General features: G+C 48.7%; 1 protein-coding gene and 1 long non-coding RNA gene across 2 annotated transcripts in view; one reads left to right on the top strand and one right to left on the bottom strand.

Moving 5' to 3' along the window:
* The first annotated feature begins 8,317 nt into the window (after window positions 1-8,317).
* Window positions 8,318-12,120, top strand: LOC122218569. The gene is made up of 3 exons (XR_006202007.1): window positions 8,318-8,415; window positions 9,878-10,435; window positions 11,803-12,120. It is a non-coding gene; the product is annotated as an uncharacterized LOC122218569 (long non-coding RNA).
* A 4,161-nt stretch (window positions 12,121-16,281) lies between these two features.
* LGI2 (leucine rich repeat LGI family member 2) overlaps window positions 16,282-21,872 on the bottom strand; it is a 29,728-nt gene continuing 24,137 nt past the window's right edge. Inside the window, exon 8 of the mRNA XM_042936777.1 lies at window positions 16,282-20,236. Coding sequence (XP_042792711.1) covers window positions 19,419-20,236 — 818 coding nt within the window. The 3' untranslated portion in view covers window positions 16,282-19,418. The remainder of the gene's footprint in view (window positions 20,237-21,872) is intronic.

Below are 21,872 nucleotides of genomic sequence, written 5' to 3'. Positions count from 1 at the left end.
CTGACACCTGTCTGCACCGGACAGCACTGAGGTTTGGAGATCAGACAGAGCTCTCCTGAACGCCCCTTAAAGGCCCCAGGGCCTCACCTCTTAGCCCAGCTGCTTCCTTGCAGACCCTGAACAGCTTTACACGTGTGCGACCGGGCATGTTGTATGGGATCCGCCCCGCACGTCCGTCCTCCTGTGTTGTGGGGGGGGGCAGACATCCTGATGCCATCCTACAGGATCCCCGCCAGAGGCTATGCAACCCAGACGTGGGCAGCAGTGAATGCCTGCAAGGCCACCCTTGGCTAATGAGGCATGAGAGTCAAAGCATAAATGCTTGCCTTTCATCCCCTTGACGGGCGGCTCTGAAATACACTTCATGGGGCCACTTGGAAGGACCTAGTGGGACGGGGCACAGCCCCCTGAGCATCAGCAAACTTGTTTCCTCCCCCTGTTCCTCACTCCTGCCCCCTGATAGCAACCCCATGCAAGGAAGGTTTTGTCTGAGGCCCTGGGAAGCCAGGGGAGCCCAGACTGAGACAGTATCCCCCTGACCCTCCTGAAATTCGTTTATTCATAACAACCTACCTCTACATGTAGTTAGAGCAATCTAATGCTCTAACTGTTTAAAAAAAATTTTTTTTAATGTTTATTCATTTTGAGAGAGAGAGAGAGACAGAGAGAGAGCATGAGCAGGGGAGGAGCAGAGAGAGAGAGGGAGACACAGAATCCAAAGCAGGCTCTAGGCTCTGAGCTGTCAGCACAGAGCCCGATGTGGGGCTCGAACCCACCAACCATGAGATCATAACCTGAGACAAAGTCGGACGCTTAACCAGCCGTGCCACCCAGGCGCCCCTGCCCTAATTGTACTTTAACGGCGAAATTAAAGGAGGTGATCTATATAAAAAATTAAGTATCTTTCACTTTGTATACGTTCAGGCAAAGTCTTACCAGAAGACCCAAGGGGCAGTGTAGATACGGCACCTTTATGTAGATTTACCATGACTGAAAACCCGTAGAAGCAGGGTCAGGGGACTCGGCTCTCTGAGTCAGCCCTGCCATTAACCTCCCGTGTCACTCAGGTCCTTTTCTCTGGGCGGCTGTTGTCTCAAGGATAAAATGTGTCATTGAACTGTAGGCTCACTAAGGACCCGTCCTGCTCTATTTCTCTACGGTTTTCTGATCTGACCTTTTCTGGACACTTGTCTTCTTGTTCTGGCCGCTCCCCCCCACCCCTTCCCAGCTGTTAGACCGGCCATCGGCAGCTGAAATAGTAAACTTGGCATTGAGCATCCGTTCCTGCCAGGCACTGACGGAAAGGACAAGGTCTTGTCATCATGGAGTGTGTATCTGGGGAGGAGGTGGGGGAGGGGAAGAGACAGCAAGGAGGCAACTGAACGTAGCGTGTGCCAGACCAGTAAGAGCAACGGAGAGGTGTGGAACAGGCACGGGGTTGAGAAATATGGGTGGTAGGAAGCTGGGGAGGGTTGCAAAATAAACACATCCCTTCTGACCTGCATCGGGTAGCGTCATCTATAAAGGGCAGCGGTTTCTGAACTGGCTCCCGCTTGGAATGCCTGCTGCTTCCATTACTCAACGGCTCGTGGCCGGAAACAATTAGTTATTTTATCATCCTGCATTGTTTCTGCCGGCCAGGAGTTCGGGGAAGGGCTCTGCCAGGTGGTTTTGAACCGCAGGAGTTGGAGGCTGGGGCGGCTGGGGGCCGCGGGGCATCTCTCTCGACTGTAGGCTCAGGGCTTCTCCGGGGAGTTTCTGTCCATGGGAGACTCTGAGATCCCTCACGGCACAGAGGCCTCAGTGCGGTCAGACCGCTAACACAATGACACCGAGCTGCAGGTGAGTGTCCCCAAGCAAACCAGACCGAAGTGGAGACACCTTTTGTTTTGTTTTTAATCTTTATTTATTTTTGAGACAGAGACAGAGACAGAGAGCGAGTGGGGGAGGAACAGAGAGAGAGGGAGACCCAGAATCCGAAGCAGGCTCCAGGCTCCGAGCTGTCAGCACAGAGCAGGACGTGGGGCCCGAACTCAGGAACCGTGAGATCATGACCTGAGCCAAAGTCGGAAGTTTAACCGACTGAGCCGCCCAGGCTCCCCATGGAGACACCTTTTGTGATGCTCATTCCCTAGGGAGGCCCCACAATTCTTGTCTCCTAACGTTTACACCCTGAGGAATCCCCCCCCCCCAACCCCCCACTCGAGGTTGGCAAGAGCTGTGATCAGATTCCAACCAACAGAATATGACAAGGCAAGGGGCTGTCATTCCCATGATTATGTTAACACTGTATGGTAGAGTGTAGGACATTTTCAGATGCAGTGAAGGTCCTTAACCAGTTGCCTTTGAGTTAATCCAAAGGGAGGTGATCCTGAACGGCCCTGACCAAACCATGTGAATCACTTAAGAGAAGGCCTAGACCTTCCCTGATGTGAGAGGCCCTGAGACACAGAGACGCTCTGTCCATTGCTTGCCGTTACGGGCTGAGCTGTGTCCCCTACTCATACAAATTCATGTGTTGGAGTCCTAACCCCTAATACCTCAGAATGTCACTGTTTGGAGACAGGGCCTTTAAAGAGGCGATTTATGATAAAAGGAGACCATCAGAGTGGTCCCTAAATCAATTTAACTGTTGGTCTTATAAAAAGAGGAAATAAGGACACCCAGCGAGACGCCAGGAGCACCTGTGCAGCGAGAGGACCGTCGGGGGACACAAGGCAAGGGAAAGAGAATGGCCAAACCTCAGAAGAAACCAAAGCTATCAACACCTCGATCTCAGCTTCCCAGCTTTTAAAACTGTGAGAAAATGCATTTCTGTCGGATACGCTACCTGGTGTGTGGTGTTTTGTTACAGTAGCCTTAGCAGATGCAAATACTTGCCTTGGAGAAGCCGGCTGCCGTAAACGCTACCGGCACAAGGAAATGAATTCTGCCAAGAACCTGAGGAGGCGTGGAAGTGCCTCCTTCCCTAGCTGAGCCTCCGGATGAGACCGCCACCCAGCCGTCACCCTGATTCCATTCCGGAGAGACCCTGAGCCGAGAATTCTGCCGGGCCGTGCGCCCGGACTTCTGATCCACAAAACCTGTGAGGTAGTAATAAGTGTTGTGGGAAGCCACTAAGTTTGTGGTCATCCATTACGCAACATGGAATCCAAACCCACCTTTTATGATCCAGCCTTGAAAGTCACAGCACACTCTCTGTTGTCTTTTATTTGGGTGCCAGGGAGCCATAAGCCCACCCGGGTTCAAATACTGGGACTGGAGGTATGGCTTGCTGTGGCCAAGTTTGGAAAATACACCCTGTGGCACCTGCGTAATTGAATTTTAGTTCGTGGCTCATGCGTTGAAACCGTGGCTTGCTTTCCGCACCTCTGCCATCTTACTTTACGCTACACGTCTTCTCCAGAGGGTCCTCACAGGGGCTTCTACTGAGGCTGCTTGAACCCCGCTGAATGATGTCTGTCTGTCCCTTCAAGGAGACACGACACCAACTGGTATCGGAATTCCTGTGTATATCGTACAACAGGCTTTTCCAAACACGCTGCCCGCGCTTGATGACTTGATGACATTTTCTCGTGATGCTTGATAGATAGAAACAGTTTCTCATCGGTGTAGATTTTCCTTCACTCCACCTTGGCTGCTCCTAGCGGCTGGATCCATTGGCACAGCCCGGGAAAGCTCGAGCAGAGCGAGCTGACTGGAAGGGGGCGCCCTGGCACCGAGTGCGGTGGTCTCCAGAGTAGACTTTCCATGAGCTAGCCCCCCGTCTCAGGTGCTCCCGGTGAGAAAGGGCCTTGGAGGACATTCAGGCCAACCAGACATCTGGGGCTCAGTTCCCTTCTACAACATCCCCACCTAGTGGACCTGCCAGGGTGCTTCTCCAGTGGGGATAATAATAACTTCCAGTTGCCCCAGGGAAGGAAAGGGCAGGTTCTAGTCCCAAGAAAGAGGCCATTCATCAGCTTGAGTCTCTAAGCTGCTTTCCTTGACCTCTTTAGCAAGACAATAGCCTGGACAACCAGACACGGTCAGAAGAAAAGGATTTTCTAAATTCCTCCGGTGTCATTATGATGTTAGAGTTTGGCTGACTAGATCCTAGAGTGTCATCTAGAGACAGAGGAGAAAGAAGCCATGGTCTGAGTCCCGGGCAATGAGAAATCCATTCCTTGTACTTTGGGAGATTATGGGAGGAAGAGGAGAGAGGCAGGGGAAGTGGAGGAGCTGGCCAAGGTCCTGGGGGCTGGGGTGTGCTGCGGAGGTCAAAGGGAGGGCCAGGGACTCCGCAGAGCCATGATACATTGCCCCATGCATCCAAGCAGAGGCTGACAGGATCTAGGAGAAGCCCACCCAGTGGCCTCTTCCAAAATGGCGCCAGGTGCCAGACAGTGAGTCTGACAGAGCAGTACTTCCAGCCCCAGGAGATCTCAGTGTTTATGTGCCCTAGTGAGGAGACCAGGGAACACTGAGAGGGCTGGCAGAGTGGCCTGCGGGGGCGGGGGGGTGGGGGGAAGAGGCCACTGCAGGTAGGCACCCGAGACTGGGGCAAATGGCCAAGACCCAGTGACGGGCCTGGCAACACCATCTGATGTATACTGACCACTCAGTGAATGTGAGGCTTTACTCTGAGCCCTGTTTGTTATCTCATTTAATCTTTGAATTCGTCTTGTGAGGTAGGTACTCTTGTGATCTGAATTTTGCTGATGAGGAAACCACTCAGCAAGATTAGATAGACTCGGTCAGAACTTAGTAGTCCCAAGGCCAGGGAGCAAACCAGGGCAGGGCAGAGGCTGGGGAGTATCTAGAAAATTCTGCATGCATGTGAGGACCCTTCCTGAACCCAACTCCCACTGTCACAAAGACCCTGAAAGTTTTCCTGAAGGGGAAGCCAAGAGGGAAGAAATATGGAACACTGCATTTTACTTGCCACAGCCTGAGTGATCTAACGAGACTATTTGAATTGTTGGATTACATCGAAGTTACGGGATTGGCCTACATTTAGTTTACTCATTACCCACCCAGTGGGGTGCGGTCCATAAAAAAATATTAGGTCAATTAGAGACAAACTGCAGAAGCTTAATGTTTTGCATGTTTGAGTGGAATGCAAGTGAATGTATGACTTGAATTCATTTCTTAGCCTGGATTATACCTAAGGACCTATTTAGTCCGAACTTAAGGGTCAGAAAGTCCTGGGTTTAAATTCCAGCTGAGCTACTCACTTGCTGTTCGACTCTGAACAACCTAACCCTCTAGGGCTTCATCTTCACAGGTAAAATGATGACCACAAACATATATGGTTTAAAGCAAAGACCAGGAAACATTTTCTATTAAGAGGCCAGAGGATGACTTTGCAGGTCATAGAATGTCTATGGCAACTATTCACTTCTGCTCCTAATGCACAAAAGCAGCCACAGACAACACATAACATGGCCGTGTTCTAATAAAACTGTATTTACAAAAACAGAGTGCCAGATTTGACCCAAGAGGCTTAGTGCACTGACCCCTGGGTTAGAGTATAGGCTGCACGATAGCAAGCAGATCCCCAAATACAGTGTCTTCGTTGAGACAAAAGCTTTTTTCTCACCTCCGTTAGCCGTCTGGAGGTGAGCCACCTTCGGGATCCGGGTGCTTTCCATCCTTTGCTCCTCCCATACCTAAGGAATATTTCAGGAGTGGCAAGGACAAGGCTGGAGGGGCTGGAGCTGAGCAAGCAAGGGGAATAGGGTAGGCGACAAAGTCGGAGAGGTTGTGTGTGTAGGTGTGTGAGAGAGAGACACAGACAGACAGGGGCAGCGAGAGTAGCTTAGGGTCTTGTAGGCTGCTATTGGGGCGTGATGATGGCATCCCGGACTTTTCTTGGAGCCACCTGATCTGAACTACATTTTAACAGGATCCCTTCAGCACTTTGTGGAGAACAGACTGGGGGTAGTCAAGGAGGCAGTAGGAGACCAGTGAGGTCGTTGAATTATTGAGGCAAGAGACCATGGTGACAAGGAATGGTTACATTCTGAACATATTTTTTTTTCATGTTTATTTTATTTTTAAGAGAGAGAGAGAGAGAGTGTGCAAGCAGGGGAGGGGCAGAGAGAGGGGGAGACACAGAATTGAAGCAGGCTCCAGCCTCTGAGCCGTCAGCACAGAGTCCAACGTGGGGCTCGAACTCACGGAGGGTGAGATCATGACCTGAGCCGAAGTCGGACGCTTAACCGACTGAGCCACCTAGGCGCCCTCTGAACATATTTTTTAAATGGAAATGTGCTTCTTTTTTCCCTCTGGGAAGATTCAGGAGTTTATTCAGCTTATCCAAAAGTGACCCTCCCAAAACTTACAAATCACTGGGTAAACCTGACACGTTTGGGATCTGGCCACAGGCCTCAGGGGACCATTTAGTTTCCTCGCCTCCTGTAGCACACGGGTCCACGTGAGCAAGCACCGCATCTGTTTTGTTGGACTCCGAGTCCCTAGTGCTTACTTGGCACAATGCCTGACACATAGCGGGCTCTTAACAAATATCTGTCGAATGAATGAATGAATGAGTGAATGAATGAATTTCCCCTAACAAAATGCACACAAATGCAAGAAAGCACATTGTGCGCCAACGAAGCAAGTATTTGTGTCACCTTCCGTGCTGATGCGCGGCTTTGCTTCGGGAGCCACCTCCGTGGGGGACAGAGGGAGCAACAGGGCCAAGATGGCAGTGTTCGCACAGCTGGCTCAGGCCGAGTTCAAGGGGCCACAGCTTCACAGGCCTTCCGGTTGTGCTTTAATAAATCACAAAGCCATAGGCTTTTACAGTCCTTCGGTACTTGGGACCAAGATGGTCAACGCTGCAAATTCCAAGGGGCTACCAGGTTCAAAATCTTCTACTTCAAAGACCCAGCGGAAGCAGGACATTGCCAGGTCTACAACTCTTGGGCAAGACATGCTGCGACGGTTAATTTTATGTGTCACAGGGAACCCAGATGTGTGGTTAGACATTATTTCTGGGTGGGTCTGCGAGGGTGCTTCTGAATGACATTTGCATGTGATTCAGTAGACTGAGCAAGGCACTTGCCCTCCCCCATGTTGAGGGGCGCTCATCGCATTCATTAAGGGCCTAAATAGAACAAAAGAGCGAGCAAGGGAGAAGTCACTCTCTCTGCCTGATGGTCTTGGAGCTGGGACTCTCCTCTTCCGTAGCCTTCAGACTCAGACTAGAAGTTGGACCACTGGCTTTCCTGATTCTCCCCAGATCTTTGGATTACGGACCTGGGGAGTCCTCAGCCTCCAGAATTGCATGAACCAATTTCCTATAATAAATCTATCATCTCTCTCTCTCTCTCTCTTTTGCCAGTTGCTTCCGTTTCTCTGGAGAACCATGGCTAATACATATGCCATTTCTGGAACGTGGCTTCCCACCTAAAACACAGTGATGTTAGAAGAGGCCTCTAAAGGACTTCGGGCCCACAGGCACCATGTGTCTGGACCCGGGCCTGGTCTCGTGTGTCCTGGACAGAAAGTGAGTAGCTGGCTGGTGGTGGGGGACAAGGGGTCCCGATCGGCGGCTACTGATGGCTAAGCAACATAGAGAACATGGAGGCCAAAAAACCCACCAGGTCTGGGGAGCCCTCACTGCAGTGAATCACAGAGGACCTGTCCAGCCTCTCATAGTACCCGCCCAGCAAAACAGACGGCCTCGCCCCTCTTGTGTTTGCACCCCTCTACTACATACATATGCTTCACCTTGAATGGTCTTACGGAAAAAACATGGGCTTGGGAGTCAAACGCGTCTGGATCAACACCTGGCATCCACAAAGCTGTGTTGTGTTGTGTTGTTTTGTTTTGTTTTTGCGTTTGTGAATTAGAGAGGGAGGGCAGCGCAGCGGGCGAGCATACACTCTCCAGTGCCGGATTGTCCCAGGTTTGAAGCCAGGCTCTTCCGCCTACTGGCTGTGTGACTCCCGACGAGTTCCTTAACCTCTCTGTGCCTCTGTTGCTTCATCTGTGAAAGAGGGATAATGATCGGACCTACCCTGCAGAATCGGAGAGGATAAGATGAAAACAAACCAAATAGGCATAAAGCCCTCAGAAAGTACCTGGCACTCAGCATAGTGCCGCCTGAAGGTTAGATATGATTAGTATTTTCGGTGTAACCTTGGCCAAGTCACATGAGCTGAGTCCCAGCTTCTTCATCTGTAAGAGGATGATAACATTGGCCCTGCCCATTGGTCATGAGGGTTAGATGTAACAATGCATAAGTGATGTAACCTATGCAGGCATAGAAACTAAAGTGACAATGGGGGTCATTCTCCCCAACCGCACTTTGTGTGGACAGTACAGTTCAGTGGTTAAAAGTGTGGGTTCTGGGTTGGGGTGGCCAGATTTGGCCAATAAAAATACAGGATGCTCTGTTAAATTTGAATTTCAGGAAAACAAAGGGTAAGTTTTTTTAGCACATGTTCCAAGCAATATTTGAAACATTCTTCTTTTTTAATTTTTTTTTAACTTTTATTTATTTTTGAGATAGAGAGAGACAGAGCATGAACAGGGGAGGAGCAGAGAGAGAGGGAGACACAGAATCTGAAACAGACTCCAGGCTCTGAGCTGTCAGCACAGAGCCTGACGCGGGGCTCGAACTCACGGACCGTGAGATCATGACCTGAGCTGAAGTCGGACGCTTAACCGACCGAGCCACCCAGGCGCCCCAATATTTGAAACATTCTTATACTTAAAAAAAATGCTTGTTGTTTATCTGAAATTCTAATTTAACTGGGCAGCCTGCATTTGGAACCCCATTCTGAAGGCAAACTTCATTGTGTTCCTATCCCAAGTCTTATTTGCTGTGTAAAGTTGAGCAAGTGCCCTACCCGCTCTCGACCATAGTTTCCTGACTTTGCCGGACTTTAGCTGTGCATCCCAGAGAAGCCCTCAGCCTCTCTGTGCCTCCATTTTTCCATCTGTGAAATGGGGAGATGAATGTGCCTGCCTCATAGAAGAATAACGAGAGGAGGGAGTTAAGCCACATGACACTGCCCAGCATGCAACAGATGCTGGCCATCACGCCATCAGTATTATTTCAGTGAAAACGAATTGAGAACTCTTTTAGGGTAGGCGACACGCTGGGTGTTGGGGAAATAGTGGTGACCCACACAGACCCAGTGTCTAAATTGAAGCCTTTCTCCTGCCATGGCCTCCACGACTTTAACAGTTATAGAAATTTCCTATCTTGGGGTGCCTGGGTGGCTCAGTCGGTTAAGCCGCTGACTTCGGCTCACGTCGTGATCTCGCACTCCGTGAGTTCGAGCCCTACATCGGGCTCTGTGCTGACAGCTTGGAGCCTGAAGCCTGCTTTGGATTCTGTGTCTCTTTCTCTCTCTGCCCCTCTGCCTCTCATGCTCTCTCTGTCTCAAAAATAAATAAACATTCAAAAAAAATCTAAAAAATAATTTCCTATCTTTAATTTCCTAATAGCCACCAAGCGTTGGTTTGAATTCACTTATGATTCCCTTGCAAATGTCCACTTTTCCGTTCCCCTGGGCCATCATGACTATAAATCATTGTCTTGTGATTCCATGCTTAGAAAGAGCCAGGGCTAGACCCTGCTCATTGGAGGGTTTTACTGGGTTATTTATTGTGACAGAAAATGCAAATGGGTTGGCAGTAAACATAAGGGGAAAAAAGCCACCTCAGCAGTACAGGCAGAACGTAAATGCAGATGGAAACGGTGGGGAGACAGTGGCATTTTTAGTAAGTAGAGCAGATACTCCACTTTGCTGAAGATATGAAATGCCAGAAAATTCTCCTGACTGCCTACGTTACTGAAAGACACTTCAAGTTGACCTGCTTCTTCTTTCGGGACCCCAGAATGACATTACGTTTCGCTGTATTTGGTGCAAAACAGGCTGATGGCAAAAAGGCCGATGGAGTGGCAAATCACACCCTAGAAGGGGATCGTAGGGGAGAATAGAGCTTTGCTGAACTCCATCAACTTCCAGCACCCGCAGTCAGGATCCTCTCTTGGGGCTGACAAGTTTCCCTTCTCTACTGGTCTATCTCCTACCAGAAAGATCTTTTCCAAGTGGCTGAAAATACATTCCCCTGGTCTCTATGGACGACTTACAAAGAGAGTAAGAAAACAGGGGAGCCCTTGTCACCCAGCTCTGCTCATGAATACAGACACATCGCCACGTCCCGAGTTGTCGATGTTAGCAGGGAGAAGACTTCTTTCCTACTCCGGATGTTTCCTGCCACGGAGAGGGAGCCCCAGGAACACAATCATTCTGGCACCAACTCGCACGTTTCCTTCTCTCCACCTGAGACCAGGCGGGATGTCCTAATGGGACTGGTGAGCCAGAAGGAGAGACCAGCGTGCTGAAGTGACCCTCATCCTCTCCCTCCTGCTCAGCCTGCAAAGAGCAAACGTGTCCCTTGCTCCTCCATTCCATGCACCTGTGGCCAGGTATGTGTGTCTGTTTCAGGGTTCAGTGTTAGCAAATCCACCTGCCTGCACAGAACGAGCCCCAGTCTCTGATGTAAACCTCATCGACAGTAAAGGTGCTATTCTGGCATTTTATGATTTTTCAATGGGGACAGTTTCCAGACAGAGAAGAGGTCTATTCGAGCTGATGTAACAGAATACCAGAGACTGGGTGGCTTAACAATATTTATTGCTCATGGTTCTGGAGGCTGGGAGTCCAAGATCAAGGTGCTGGCAGGTTCGGTGTCTGGTGGGACCCTCGTCCTAGCTCGCAGGTGGCCAACCTTCTCCTACATCCTCACATGGCTGAGAACCAAGAAGGAGGCCCTATGTCTCCCCCTCTTTTACAGGGGCTCCTAATCTCATTCATGAGGGCTTCGGCCTCATAACCTAATCACCTCCCAAAGGCTCCACCTCCAGATACCCTCACGCTGGGGATTAGGCTGCAACATAGGAATTCTGGGAGAAACAAACATTCAGCCCACAGCAGCTAGGGACAGAGTCATGTCCGGTCCTGGGAGTTCACAAAGCTATCTCTGAGGTATCGTGAATGGTCTTCAGTCATCAACATCCTCCTCTAGGTCGGCCACGACCCACAAAACACAGGCCAAAGCCTCACTGTCACTAAGAAAACTTCCTGGGAGTGGTTAAGGAGGTGAAGGCAATTACATTCTTCTTCCGTATTCCATTCCTAGTCAAGACTCTGCTCAGATGCCTTCCACCTAGAAGGCCGTAGAAATGGCACCTGCCCCTTAAACAGTGTGTGAAGGGGGAGAAAGGGTGTTGTGTGTGTGTGGTAGGGGGGTACGGTGGGGATGTGTGTGGGGAGGTGTGGGGGGGAAGAGAGTGCACTGGGGTACGGTGTAGTGTGGGGTATGTGTTTATAGCAAGGGGTGCATTGGGGGGTGCGTTGTGTGGGGGGTACGGGGGGAGTGTGTGGTGTGTGTATACGTGTATGTGTAGCTTGTGCTTATGATGTGAGTCATGGGGGGCGGTGGTATATATGTATGTTGGTTCCTAAACTTTCTCAGATCAAGGGTTCATCAGCACTCGCGTTGCTACAAGCCATTAAAAATGGGGTATGGGTCATCAACCACCCAACAAATGATTCCCAAACTAAGCAGCTTAAAGCAACAAACACTCGTGATCTCAGCCTCTACGGGTCGGGAATCCATGAGGGCCTTCGCGGCACAGGGTTTCTCATGAAGATGTAGTCAGGACGGTGGCCGGGTCTGTAGTCATCTGAAGGCCTGACTGGGGTTGACGTATCTACCTCCACGGTGGTTCGCTCACGTGGTGCTGGCTGTTGGCAAGGGGCCTCAGGTCCTTCCGTGTGGGTCTCTTAACAGGCTTCTTGAACGTCCTCACAACATGATGCTGGCCTCCCACGGGGAGCTAAGAGAGAGCGAGAAGGAAGCTTCACTGCCTTCTAAGACCTATTCTTGGAAGTTACACACTGACACTTCTGCCACGTTCTATTCCTTGGAAATAAGTCCGTAAGTATGGCGTGCATTCACGGGAGGGAAGTCAGTCTCCACCTCCCAAAGGGGGGTGCACCAAAGAATTTGTGAACCTGGGTAACACGGTGCAGAAAAAGAGAAGCAAAGGCAGAAGAATCTTAAAATCTATTGGATGCACTATGGCCGGAATAAAATATATTAATGTTTGAGCATTTAGACCTTTTTTTTCCCTCCACCCTCTTCCCGGGAAAACCCATGTGGAGAGATGGGACGGAGGCCAGGCAGCGGATGGAGTGGTGGCATATGGGAGGGGTTTTGGAAGACTGGAGAATCGGGGGGGCCGCCATGGAATGTGAGCTGCTAGAAAACATCTCCACTGGGGGGAGACCGGCCTGAAGCAGCAGCATGGGGAGGGTGATGACCAGGCTTTCCTCTTCGTTCAGGGAAACGAGGAGAGACCAGAACTACTTGTAATTACTCCCTGGTTTGGGGGTTGCTTCATTAAATTCTACATTGCGGTGAGACTGGACCACCTGGGTCTTCTTACTTTCTCAAGCTACATTCACATTCTCCGAGCATTTCCACCGCTACTGTAAAAGGGTGAGGAAGCACGATGTTTAAAGCTGCTTAAGTGCTTCTGCATCTTTCTTAAGACGTTTGTATTCTCGGGACCTAGCACAGCACTGTTCACATAGTGTCACGACTCCAATTTTCTCCTGAGGCCCCAACCTTCCTTTCACATGCCCTTCAGCACACAGCACCCTTGAAAGCAAACAGGGAGATGACAGAACTAACTGGGTTGGCGACACAAACTGGGATCTGTCACCCCTACCATTGGCGATGCCAATCGGGGCTCTGGGTCACTTCTGGGGATGACGCATGGGCTGGGGTGGGGCATGGAGAACTGGGCCGGCTTCTTGCAAGATGAAAGAACTTGGCTGTATTTTTTCTCTTGGTTTCTAGTAGACATCTGGGGACATACGCAGGAGAATGCTCTCCAGGGCTCACCTATAGATTTCCGAAAGTGCTGGGAATTTCGGGGTAGCACTTAAATTACTGTACGCCTCTTCCTGTGTTGCCTTGGCTTGTCGTCTGGCTGGAGGCAGAAGCTGAGATTTAGCAAGAGGCCGCCTGGAGCAGAGGCCAAGAGGTGGGGCTCACCTAAGGCCCTTAGTCTCAGCTCTGCTACCCAATTTGCTGGAAAAAGTCATTTGTGCCAATTAGGCCCTGGTTAGTAAGGGGTTGTCCTGTCTGGGAGGCAGGTAGAGAAGCCAATTGTAAGAACAGGTGATCAATGAAAGTGACACATTGCTCACGCCTCCAATTCTTCTTAGACAGTTAGTCCTCAATTAGCTCTCTGAGAAATAGAGAAAGTGAGTGTACTTGCCTTGCTAATGACCACATGGTCAGGACTGAGCAATTTACACAGCATTTTAGTTCCAAGATTAAATGCACTGAAATATTGGGATTAATGAGCTTCTGACTTGCAGGTTTGGAAAAATTCAGTTCTTTTCTGTACTTCTCCACAAACACAAAACAATGATTCAGTGGTCAAGCAATAGTGAAAAGGCCATTCTCCTCTCTATCCTGGTCAGGGGTTCTTGCTCCAGCCTGAAGCAGCCCTTCCTCCTATGAATTTATTATCTGTATTCACAGTACATATTTCACTGGAATGCACTGGGCCTAGGTCAATGGCTTTTTATGGTTAGATATCTATCAGGTAGATATCTGATCACCTGGGTATCCATTTTCTTTGGTTGGTGCTTGTGATGGACACACTCTAAGGTGACTCCCAACCCCATGAGTCCTTTACAATCTCCTTCCTTTGAGGAGTGACTGCAGGACCTATGAACTGCTTCCACCTAATAGAATAGGGCAAAGGTGATGGGATCTCACACCTATTGCTCCTGATGACCTTACAGAAGCTCACAGTTATGTCATGAGAGGATCTATGGGGAAGACCACTGGCATGGAGCTGTGTGTGACTCCCTAGGAGTTGAAAGAGGTCCCCAAGTCGAGAGCCTGAAAAAATATGGGGTCCAGAGACCCGAATGAGCCTGAAAGGAGATGCTTCCCCGGTTGAGCCTCCAGATGAGAACACAGTCTGGCTGACACCTTGAGGGCAGCCTCCTGAGACCTGAGCAGGGGATCGAGTTCAGCTGTGCCAGGACTCATGACCCATGAGGACTGTAAGCTAATGACCATGTTCTGTTTTAAGCCACTATATTTGTGGTCATTTGTTGCATAGCAATAGAAAATTAATGCAACCCACATGCCATACCAGTAGTTAAATAATTGGTAATCACTACTGTTTCTTTCATTGCGCAATTAGCCACACACTGCTTTGTGATGCAGAAACACTAGCCCCGGTGTTGTCACTATAGCTTCCCATGATGAAGCTATAACTAGCTTTCCTCTTAACTAGCTTTAAGTTCCCTAAGGGCAAGAACTCTGCCCTTGTACTTTTTAAAAAGCCCCACAGTGTATCAAAGTAATTGACCCACAATAAGTACACAGTCATATGTGATTTGAGGTTTTGACCCTTCATTTGTCCAATGAAACCAAATGGGACTAAAGACATAGACACATGGGGCAAACTTTCACTGCTCACTTGCTGTGTACTGGGTTAGAGCCCAGACATGCAGAGAACAAGACAAAAGTCTTGCCCCCAATTTGTTCATGGTTCCACCCAATCAATGGGATCCCATCTTGTCACCATGCAGAATCAGAGGATGCCCAAAGATCCCCAGAGTTCTTTGTCAATCCGTCAAGATTATGATCATGCAGATCAGGTAGAGGTGTAGCTGTGAAGTCCTTCAGTGACTTTTTAGTGACTTTTTAGTTTGCAAGTAGAAGCAAAAGTCCCCCTGCAGTACCCATCTTCCATTTAAACGGGGAGTAAGCCACAAAGATAAATGGGCATACTCCACCCTTCCACAATAGCCCATCATGCCCTCAAATCTGTGACTCAAGTGGGCATATCCATATTCAAGCAGACCAGAGATCAAAGCCATATTAGGCATGAGCTACTTTTTATTCATAGACTTACAGAATATATCGACTTAGGAGGCATGTTGTTTGTTAACTGTATTTACGAAAAAGAGTTAAATATATATTTAGCCTTAAAATGCATCCATTGTAGCTTGCATACTGCAAAATATGCTTTCATATACATATAAACTATTCTTATTTTACCTAAGTTATGCATCTAAGATACATAAAAATGGTACCGAATGGCATATTGGCTTATTTTATCACAGTTCTTATACATTCCTGATAGTCAAAGGGATTGATTGGGAATGCATAGTCTCCTACCGGAAAAAAAAGGTAGATTCTGAAACAAGTAATGGAATAATGTAAGGATAAGAGTGCCTCGCTAGGTTTAGATCTCAGTAGCTTTACAATTCAATTCTTATTTCGATTAGCATTACAACTGGCTCTCTTCATTAAAAATTGGCTGTTAATTTGCCTGGTAGTCCCACCCTCTACTTGCCTGGCTGAGGCAAAGAAAATCGTGATGACCTTTTTCCTTCCATCTTATTTCTACTTTCCCCAAAGAGTTTCCTCCACAGCCATCTGCCCTGCTTTTCTGCCCATTCCCTTTGGATTGTCCCAAGTCCGGACCACCTTACTCACTGCGTCAACAATTAGACTTCTGCACTCCACTCCAGGGCTCTCTCTTTAACAGAATCTTTGGCCAGTGCCTAATGAAAGAACTCTCTTCCAAAACTACGAGTGAGAGGCTGATACCTCTGTAGAAGAATCAGGAAGCCTGCTAAAGGCATATGCAAATAGACTCCCCTCCTGCAGACCTTCATCTCTCTTTCATTCTACCCCCGGTCAGAGAAATTTCCATCGTGAGTGTTCCTGGCAACCAAACCTCCAGCATCCCACGCTGATTTCTTTCCTAAAAATACACAGCCTCTCACTCCACGGGGAAGAAAAATGCAACACCGGCATTTCCAGCATGCTCCCCGAAGGCTGATTATGACCCGGAGCAATTCATCATCACTCGTGCCTTTGAGTTTTTAGTTTTTCCCTCATAGAATTCTTCTTGTGTATCTTGTGGACATTGTGACAAGAACCAAATGCGTCTCGACCTCAACATCCCCACCGGAGCTGTGGAGGGAGGGGAAGAGAGGGTAGAGAAGCAGCCGTGCCAGCTAGAAACCCTCTTTAGAAGGGACAATTATCGGAAACTTCTGGAAGACTTTCAAGAGTGGGGCCTTGCATGTAATAGCAGTTCCGTAGCGTTGAATTGTTAAATGGACCAGTTGATTAAATGGTGTCTATTCAGCATTATTCTCCTTCTGGCTATGCATATTTTGCTATATTTTTAAAATGTTATCTCAAGGTGCTGCTATATTCTGAATCACGATAAAAAGTCTTTATTTGGAAGGCATTGACAGACTATCACAAAGAAAACACAAAGCCTGCTGTTGAGGGGGAAATCTCCGCCTCGGCCACTCACTACTGGATAACCTTGAGCAGGCAACGGACTTCGATTTTTGCACCTACTTCCTTCCCTCTGAAATGAGCATCCTGCCCGCCAATGAGCTGAAGAACTATTTATTAAACAAATGAGCTGGACACAGATGTACATTGAAAACATATAAAGCTTTGCTGAAATGCAGGGCGGTCTTATTATCCGCTGCCCGAGGACACAGAGCCATTCGCACCTAAGGCTTGTTTTTAGTCTTCATGAGAGATCTGTTCCTGATCCCAGGCTTTAAGGCTGTGTGGCGTGGCCACTTGGCCACCTGGAGGGACTCAGCCTAGCCACAGAGACTGTAAAGAAGAAACAAGCTGACAAGATGGGAACCAATGGGGGATGGGAAGGCATGGACAAGAACAGCCCCGCCTAGAACGATCTTCACAGGGGACGGTCCCACGTATCTCTCTGCTTTGGGTTTCTGGTGTTGTTGGTTTGTTTTTCTCGTCTTACGTTATTACTGGGGGGAAAAAAAAGCTTCTTGCAGAAATTGTTTAAAACTCAAGGGATGCCTGGGAGGGAGCAGTGGGATTAATGAAGCAAAGCTTCCACCGACTTGTGCCAAGAACATCTATGCTCCTTCAGCAAGTCGGCCAGAACAAATAGCTACTCCCTCAGCACGGAGACTCTTGTAGGCTGCAGACTCTGATCTGGTCTCATTTTGTCAGAAGGAAAAGAAAAGAGAAGCTGGTTGTGGCTGCGGGGATTGCCCACCCTCTCGCCTTCACCCAGCCCCCACTTCCCTCAACCTGCCTTCCACCCGCCAGCGTCTCACCTGGACTCAGCAAGAGCCCCTCTCCCCGGCCCTTTGGCTGGGAAGCTGGTGCCCTGCTCGGGAGAGGCAGCCCTGGGAAGAGGTGTCCCGACTGCCTTCTCCACAAGCGGCGGCAATTGGGAGCATCATCTCGACCTGGCACAAACGCGGGGACTGTCTGAATGTCCCCTACGTTGTTTGCCAAGTGCCTGTGTTTCCGCCCGGGCTTGTCGGAAGGTTCCATGTGCCAGAAAGAATTGTTTGCCCCTCCTCACCGCCGGAGAAATGCCAGAGCTGCCCCACTTTCGGCCTCCGATGTGGGGATCGGGGCATCTGTAGTCAATTCGAGTAAACCAGGAAGGCAAAAGAACGCATGCGGAAGAGTGACTTCGCACTTAAAAAGAAATGAAAACAAACCACTTTTCTCCTGTGGGGTTGGTGCTTAGTAGGAAAGTTTCAAGCAGCAATCTACCGTGTGCGGCTGACCTCCTTCGTTAAAACCCCCGGTGTCCTAGGCTGAAAGCCCTCAGCCTGCAGTCCCAGAATGGACCCAGGAGTGCTGTTGCAACACCGATGCTATTTATTGCCTTCATCTGCATTGCTTAAACACCAGAAACAACAACGCATTCGCATTTGTGGCAAAACATCTACCTACTCGTGACTTGGCAAACGATCGTGAAAAAATAACACTGCAGTACAGTATGATTGTGCTGATTTCAGGGCGACAAGAGATGTGGTCGAGTTGCTCTTTCAGAGCCACTCCCCAAATCCACTTCACATCCTCTGAAGAAAACCAAGCTAATCGGGCAGCGCATGCTCTGGGAACCTTCCACAAAACCAGAGCCCATGGGCTTCCCAGTAATCCACACCAGAGAAGCCCATTTTGACATAGGTGCTCTGGCCCCCTGGGCGCAGACCTGGTGTGTGGGGCTCCGTGTGTCTGGCTGCAAAGCCGGTCCCTGCTGATCGGCCTGAGACCCTCAGCCTACTGGGGATGAGCCCCTGCCAGTACATGGCCCCACGTCAACGTCTGAGCCCCAGGGGGCTTTCCTGTGCTACGCTCCCGGGACAGGAAGGGGCATTAGCGTCATGAGCACCCTGGGTACTGCCATCTGGTGCCTCAGCCCCTCTGGGAGGGCTGTACTTGCAGCAGCAACATTAGCAAATCAACAAAGCGGGACATCGTATGAGTAGGGAGGTAGGCAGGTGGGCAGCTGGTAGGTTGGTACTCAATGACTTCTAAGAGTAAGTTGCCCAGAGGGCAAAGCCATGCACAGATCAAAGGGCCACCTCTAGGTTTTCAAAGTCCATCGAGACTTGCGAAAAGTCCTCTTTTGATTCCATAAAATCTTGCTTCAGAAATTCTACCAAATGCTCATCAGGCGGAAATACCTGTTCTATTGCTTTGAAGGATGGGATGAAAAGCACCATTCAGTCTTTGGCCTGTCTGCTGGTTACCCACAAACTCAAAAGAATGGGTTCAGGGAAGCAGCTGGGTCAGGGAGAGCATCTAACAAGCGGTATTGCTCTGGCCGCCCCGGGGGCTGGCTTTGAACCACAAGGAAGAGGGGAAATGCTTTTGTCTCACTCATGGGCCTACAGCCCGCGCTGGGCCTAGATACGCATCAGCAGAGTATTCTCTTTGTGGTAAAGGAAGCAACGTCCAACATTATTTTGTTAACACACCCATGATGTGCGTCTACGTGAGCCAATGAAATAGCCAACGTTCTGCTATTAAGGGGGATTCAGGAAACTGAAATGGCTCAAAATAGCATTGCTGAGTGTTACCAGATTTTTAAAGGAATCATCAGCAAATCTTTTCAGCTGACTTTGGCTTTAAGAGTTCTTACCAAAAGGTTTGCTAAAATGGAATGAGAAGGGCCCATAGTTTGGTCTTTGTTTGTTTGTTTATTTCATTATAAGAGCTATCCCATCTTATCCAACTTTCTCCTTCCTCATTTAAAAAAAAAAAAAGCACATTACTGTCCTAGATGGTTAAGAGCTAATGCTGTACTCTTCTCAGTGACAACAGGCTTTAAGATGTCTTTTTAAATGGGAGAACGGACACGTCATGCAATTAGCCAATAAATGCAATCCCTGATTAAAATGTGAGTTCTAAAATTTTGAAAACTTCTAACTATTCCCCCAGTGCGGTTTTAACTTCAGAGCTCTGAACTTGGCTTCTTTTTGTATTTGCTTCTTGGTCGCTCTCCTGTGAGAGCCAGGGCTACATGTCTTTTAAATTTACCAATCACACCTTCACAAACTTAAGTCAACGACAATATGTTCAAAAATCTTTGTTTTCCCTTTGAAACTGGATGCAAAAAAGAAATCTCTCCTGTCGGTGGAGACAGCCGTGAAGGAACGAGGCGCTTGCACATAAATCTCCTTAAATTTTGTGAATAGCTGCTTTTCCTTATCCCACTGGTATATCTGGGAGAACGTATAGTCACTCCCCAGGGCCAGGTAGTGGTTATCTTTAAAAGAAAAGGGCTGCAGGGTCATGGCCCCCCGGGATGGAAGAGCCTGGATCTCCACGAACCGCTTACTATTCCACTTCATGACCCTGGAGTCCCCGATGAAGCGGGTGAGGGAAAGGTAGAGGGCATTCTGCATTCTAAAGCTTTTCACGGCCAGTACGTCCTCCATGTTGGGGATATCACTGTGGGGGACAAACTTCTTAGAGCTTTTATTCCACTGGAGGATGATGGGGACCTGGGAGCGGCTGGACAGAATCAGATGCGATTTCCCGTCTATGTCCACAAACTCCGCATCCGTGTCCCTGAACCACTCGTGCAGAGACTGGTAGGAGTAGAATCCTTTGCTGTTCCATTTATACACTGTGGACAGCCCAGCTTTCGAGCTGTCTGCGATGACGAAGAACGTCTCGTCCTCGATCTGAAACAACTCGATGTCGTTGGGCTTGGAAATGCGGGAGACTTCGATGTCTTGGAATTTGACAAACTTGGTCCAGCTCTCGTCGTATTTGTAAATGTGGGAGCCGCCGAAGAGCTGGGCCACCACCACGAAAACCTGGTCGTCAATGAGGATGGCCTTGCAGCCCACAATGGACTGACCTATGCCCCGAAAGAAATGAGAGGGGATTAGGGCACCGCGGTTAAAAACGCTCTTCCACAGCGAAAATGGGACCCTTGTGAACTGTAAAATGGGGAGAGATGTAAAGAAATGGAAGGAATGGAAAACCGGACAGCCGATGTGGAGAACAGTGTGGCGGTTTCTCAAAAAACTGAACACAGAATTACCACGTGACCCAGCAATTTCACTTCCGGGTCCAGAGCGAGGTCTCTAAGAGATTTGCACAACCGTGTTCATAGCCGCGTTATTCACAACAGCCAAAAGCCAGAAGCAACCCAAGCATCCACTGATGGATGAATGGATAACCAAATTGTAATACATACACACAATAGAACACTGTTCCACCTTAAAAAGGAAGGAAATTCTGACACATGACACATGACAATATGGATGAACGTTGAGGGCATTATCCTAAGTGAAATAAAGACAGGCACAAAAAGATAAATAACCTATGATTCTACTTATATGAGATCCCTAAAGCAGTCAGACTCATAGAGACAGAAAATAGGACGGTGGTGGCCAGGGGCTGAGAAAGAGGGGAGAGAGGGGAGTTAGTGTTTAATGGACACAGAGTTTTAGTTTTTTCAAGATGGAAAGAGTTCCAGAGATTGTCTAACCAGCATGGTGAACGGCACTTAATGCTACTGAACGGTACACGTAAAAGTGGTTAAGATAGTAAGTTTTATGTTAATGCATATTTTCCCACAGTTAAAAAATTTTTTAAATTTTTTTTAACGTTTATTTATTTTTGAGACAGAGAGAGACAGAGCATGCACGGGGGAGGGTCAGAGAGAGAGGGAGACACAGAATCTGAAACAGGCTCCAGGCTCTGAGCTGGCAGCACAGAGCCTGACGCGGGGCTCGAACTCACGACCACAAAATCATGACCTGAGCCGAAGTCAGACGCTTAACCGACTAGCCACCCAGGCGCTTCCAGTTAAAAAAATTTTTTAAACTTAAAAAAATACATATGTGTCTCCATAGAAATAAGTAAGTGCTGATCACCTGGTGTCTTTCGAGGCAGGAGTACAATTCAGGAAAACCACAAACACCAAATGAACTGTCTTCGTGCTATTCAAAAACGTATTCCCCAACTCCATAGAGCAGGATGAAACAAATGGGGAGTTGGGGAGGGAGGATAAAAAGGTAGGAGTCAGGTCTCAGAGACACGAGGAAAGGACTGTCACGAGGGCTCTTTGAAGACACTTGGCCTCTTCTGATTTCTAGAGCCAAAGGAAGCTGAATGCTGGCGGAACAGGGTTAAACCCTGTGGCTCTAAGCAGGTGGCCCAGGATGTGAAATGCAGCACGTGTAAGCTTTCTGACCTTGTGCCCGTTGACTCTCTGTGCTCAGGCTCCTCGTCTGTAAAATGAGGATGCTATTACCCCTGACCCGATGGGGTTAGTAAAGACTAAATGAGAAATTCATGGTTGGTGTTGTTAGAACAGAGCACCCATAAACAGGAAGTGGTCAATGATTAGTAGCTATCGTTACTGGATTGTTGAATCAATGGTCTCGATAATCCAAAGATGTAACCCCTTTAAAGTCGCCCATAGCAGGCACTGCAAAAACACCTGTAGAATGATCACTGACCTGTAGAATAATCTAGCTCAGGCA

The sequence above is a fragment of the Panthera leo genome, chromosome B1 (genome assembly GCF_018350215.1).
Source record: "Panthera leo isolate Ple1 chromosome B1, P.leo_Ple1_pat1.1, whole genome shotgun sequence".
Lineage (NCBI taxonomy): Eukaryota > Metazoa > Chordata > Mammalia > Carnivora > Felidae > Panthera > Panthera leo.
This window is presented reverse-complemented; position numbering and strand designations above follow the sequence as displayed.